Source organism: Oncorhynchus clarkii, chromosome 26 (genome assembly GCF_045791955.1).
Source record: "Oncorhynchus clarkii lewisi isolate Uvic-CL-2024 chromosome 26, UVic_Ocla_1.0, whole genome shotgun sequence".
In the NCBI taxonomy this organism is placed as follows: Eukaryota; Metazoa; Chordata; class Actinopteri; order Salmoniformes; family Salmonidae; genus Oncorhynchus; species Oncorhynchus clarkii.
This window is the reverse complement of record NC_092172.1, coordinates 20369868-20374039: the sequence shown is the minus strand read 5'-3', so window position 1 is coordinate 20374039 and position 4172 is coordinate 20369868. Positions and strand designations below refer to the sequence as shown.

Here is a 4172-nt window from a genome sequence, read left to right as displayed (position 1 = left end):
CACCTCATTTGCTCACGTTGTATATAGACTTGTTTATACTGTATTATTGACTGTATGTTTGTTTTACTCCATGTGTAACTCTGTGTTGTTGTATGTGTCGAACTGCTTTGCTTTATCTTGGCCAGGTCGCAATTGTAAATGAGAACTTGTTCTCAACTTGCCTACCTGGTTAAATAAAGGTAAAATAAATAAATAAAAAGACATGGTAAAGGAGCGGTCCTTAGTCAAACATGTACCCAGCTGGACTGCTTCATGGCACAGACATGGTAAAGGAGCGGTCCTTAGTCAAACATCTGGACTGCTTCATGGCACAGACATGGTAAAGGAGTGGTCCTTAGTCAAACATGTACCCAGCTGGACTGCTTCATGGCACAGACATGGTAAAGGAGCGGTCCTTAGTCAAACATGTACCCAGCTGGACTGCTTCATGGCACAGACATGGTAAAGGAGCGGTCCTTAGTCAAACATGTACCCAGCTGGACTGCTTCATGGCAAAGCAATCACTGAATTTATCTCGAGTAGGCAGATATAAATATACTGAACAAAAATGTTACGCAACATGCAACAACTTCAAAGTTTTTACAGAGTTACAGTTCATATAAGGAGATAAGTCATATAAGTCATATTGAAACATATAAATTAGGCCCTAATCTATGGATTTCACATGATTGGGTAGGGGTGCAGCCATGGGTGGGCCTTGGAGGGCATAGGCCCACCCACTTGGCAGCCAGGCCCAGCCAACCAGAATTTTTTTCAGCACAAAGGGGCTTTATTACAGACAGAAATACTTAATTCCCCATTTTTATTTCTATCTGTTTTATTATACTGTAGATCTTATGGGTTGAAAAGTGTTTTTTTTCCCCTCAGACATAAACAATTCCAGGTGAAAGCCTAAGGTCATAGCTAGATGAATAACATTTTGCTAGATTCATGTCTACAGCCATAGCGAAACAGTGCAAATTGGCTGTCAGCTCAACTTTAATAAACTTAACTGTAAAAGCTGATATGCTTCAGTTTTCTGCCAGATGACTGGTTTCACATTTTGTTTCCAGCAATTATAAGGTCAAATAGATCTAAAACAATTGTAATTTCTAACTACAGTCCCATTATCCAAACGGCTTACTCATTTAGATCTTATCAATCTGTAAATTGCAGTGCATGGAGGATGGTATTATTTCTATTGGAAACCGACAGGTTGCTAGGTCTTGTTAGTTTTATCATGGTAGGATGGTATTAAGTTAAAAACAGTGTAGAATACAAAGTCTCTGTAGACACACCTCCATTTCTTTAATCGCCACCCCAAACCAATAGCGGTATGATTAGCATGCTATTCTCAAGCTTAAATTCAAGGTCAGAATACACATAAAGAGTGTGTACATGCCAACTGTCTTATGTATCCAGAGGGGCATACATGTAGAAATCAGGGTTATGAGGTGTCCCCTGGCCTAACATAAGGGGATGTACTTTATCACAACACACACTTAACAAAAATATATAGATATTTTAATTACACATACTGAAACATTACATGTTATAACATGCTGATTTCCCAATGTAGGCCTGCAGCCCTCCATCCATAACATCATGTAGTTCTTCTTCCTCAAACTAGACTTACCGGTCTATTCAGAATCATACAAGGCTAGAAACCTGTTACACAAGGTATCTATCGCTAAACCATCACTGCTACCTCTATTAAGCATGACATTTATAGTAATATACATTTGTTTTACTTTCTGCGTGAGTCAATTAGATTTTTTTCTAAATTTCCATTTTGTTTTCCAGGTTTTCACGCAAAAAAACAACACTTTTTTTAATAGAAAAGTCCACAAGAATGATTAAACCACATCAGAAATGTACTCTTCAGAAAGTAGCAGGAAATACAAATCACTGATGCATTCTGTTCATGCTTTATGATAAACTTGGGCTAATTAATGTTCAATAAGATTCCCTACTAAGTTCAATGCATTTTAGAATTTTGTTGAATTCTGATTTAATGTCTGGATTCCATGATTCCGTCCACGTTCTCCGTATTACAGGTTTGATTTTACTTTGCAGCTGGTGCAAATGCTTATTAAAGCTGGGCCTAAGTCTGCTCCATCTTGCTTAGGAGAAGGAGAGGCTGCGGCGCAGGTCTCGTCCGTAAATACAGATCATTGGTGGTCCTGGGCTTTGCCCCCACTGGAGCCAGGCTGCAAGTTGGAGCGCAGCTTATACATGCAGTTGAGAGTGTCCAGCAGGAACGACCGCGTCGTGTTAATCTCCATCAGAGTTAGGTTGTCCAGCTGGAGAGGGAAAGATGGAGAGGGAGATGAAAAGAGAGGAGAATGTAAATAAGGGAAGAAATAATGTTTCTACACAAAGTTCATAGACAGATGCATTCATCTAACTATACTTTACTTCTATCATCTTATTAATGCCACGTCTATCTTGTTGCCTTGTTGACAATATGACCCGGTGGCGCTGACTACTGTTCCATTTGAGCAGGGAGGTCTGCCCTTGTCGGTTTTTCCGGTCACATGACCGGCTATAACCCGGTGCCCCCCGGTTATAATCGAACTTCCTCAGTGATTGATTGATACCTTGGCGTGTGCTTCCTGCTGGCTGATGAAGCTGTCAGCAGAGAGGCGGAGCTTGGCGATACGCGTGTCCCAGATGTCCTTCACCAGTGTACGGATCTCATCCGCTTTGGGTATGTTATCAGATGCACTGCAGAGAAACGGGGATATATGATAACAGCTTGAAAACACCTTCCAATTCCAGTCAAATTATAAAATCAATAGCTATATCCAAACTAAGACAATGTATCCAAGCTTAAAGTTAGGAAGCGTAGGATGATACTAACTGGTTGAGTAGCAGCTTGGTCAGCTCCATGTAGTATGGACTGGGGACAGGGGTAAATGTGTCTTCCTTCCTCTCTAGCTCTCTTATCTCCTCCAGTTTCTCTGTACACAGATGAAAAAGGAAAGAAGTTCAGCTCTGACAATGGTTTACGTAGAGGCACCATCTTTGTAGAGAATATATTAACATACATCATTTATACATATTGATATTTAACCAGGACTATGATAAACCCTCTGAGAGACACCTGTCTCCTTAACTTACCTACATCCATCCACTCTGGTGGCACTATCCTGCATTTCTGCCTCTGTTTCAGATTGAGGGCCAGCCACACAGGCACGTCGACAGGTAGCCCTGGGTTAAAAGGACCAAGATCACCCTGGAGACAGAAATCCACTTCTGAGTCATACAGAATGTAAACAAACTTACAGTGTCAGTAACGCGTTAGCTAGTTAGCCATGTGCCATCCCCATGGATCTGGCATAAAAACATGGGAGTCTGGAGTCTAGTTAGTCTAGTTAGATGGAGTCTAGTTAGATGACTAGTAAATTACTGTGGGCTGTATTAATTTGGCTAGCTAGTAGTTACGAATTAGCTAGTTATTAAACAACATCCGTGATCAGGCCAGAAAAATAGCTAGCTAGGCTAACGTCGTAACTAAACAAGAAACTGGTTAGCTATGCTAAAGACGTTAATTAACCAACTCACCCCGATCAAGTAGATTTTGTCAAGACTGAAATTGGGGATTATCTTCACTACCTCCTTCTCGGCAAGGAATTCGACCTCAGAAGGGTCCATTATAACCGTACTTTTATCGTTTTACGTGTAACGTTATCTCCGCAGCAACAGTGCCTATCGACGCTTTCGCAAGTTCCCGCGAAATATTCAGAGTAGTGTCACAGCAAACACGGAAGTCCCGCCTCCTCTCCAAATCAGTCAATTGCATACAATCGTCACTGGGTGGCAGTATTTACCCACACTAGAGGCACAGACGCACAACATGGCCAGAGACCGTAGAGAAAGACCTGCAGAGAGAAACAACACTTCATGTAGCCACCTGAAATAATTAGATGGTTTAATATGGGGTCGATTCCGACCCGAGTTAAGCGTGCGTAAATGGAACGTAGGCTAATTCCCTTTTTATGCACTTTTCTATCTATGTGTATGCTGACCTTGATTCTATTCAACCCGCTATTCGTTCCGGCTGGAAAGCTAAGAAATTAAGGTGTGGCGGAGATATGTCGAAAAAGAAAAACGTACTGAACAGTGTTCAATAGGAATGGGGTAATTAACAATGGGATTTAAAGGTGTTTTCTAAAGTTGATTATTATAAT

General features: G+C 41.1%; 1 protein-coding gene across 1 annotated transcript; it reads right to left on the bottom strand.

Moving 5' to 3' along the window:
* Positions 1-799: 799 nt before the first annotated feature.
* Positions 800-3863, bottom strand: LOC139384978 (DNA replication complex GINS protein PSF2-like). The gene is made up of 5 exons (XM_071129936.1): positions 3547-3863; positions 3103-3217; positions 2843-2942; positions 2580-2706; positions 800-2282 (listed from the first exon to the last, which is right to left on the bottom strand). The coding sequence occupies exons 1-5, from the start codon at positions 3634-3636 to the stop codon at positions 2151-2153; spliced, it is 564 nt and encodes a 187-aa protein (XP_070986037.1). The 5' UTR covers positions 3637-3863; the 3' UTR covers positions 800-2150.
* Between the last annotated feature and the right edge of the window lie 309 nt (positions 3864-4172).

Excerpts from the sequence above, each read along its gene's own strand:
- LOC139384978 (XM_071129936.1), bottom strand. The coding sequence starts at position 3,636 with ATGGACCCTTCTGAGGTCGAATTCCTTGCCGAGAAGGAGGTAGTGAAG. Across the intron at positions 3,218-3,546 it reads ACAAAATCTACTTGATCGGG|GGTGATCTTGGTCCTTTTAA; the intron begins GTGAGTTGGTTA and ends TTCTGTCTCCAG. Across the intron at positions 2,283-2,579 it reads AGCAGGAAGCACACGCCAAG|CTGGACAACCTAACTCTGAT; the intron begins GTATCAATCAAT and ends TTCCCTCTCCAG.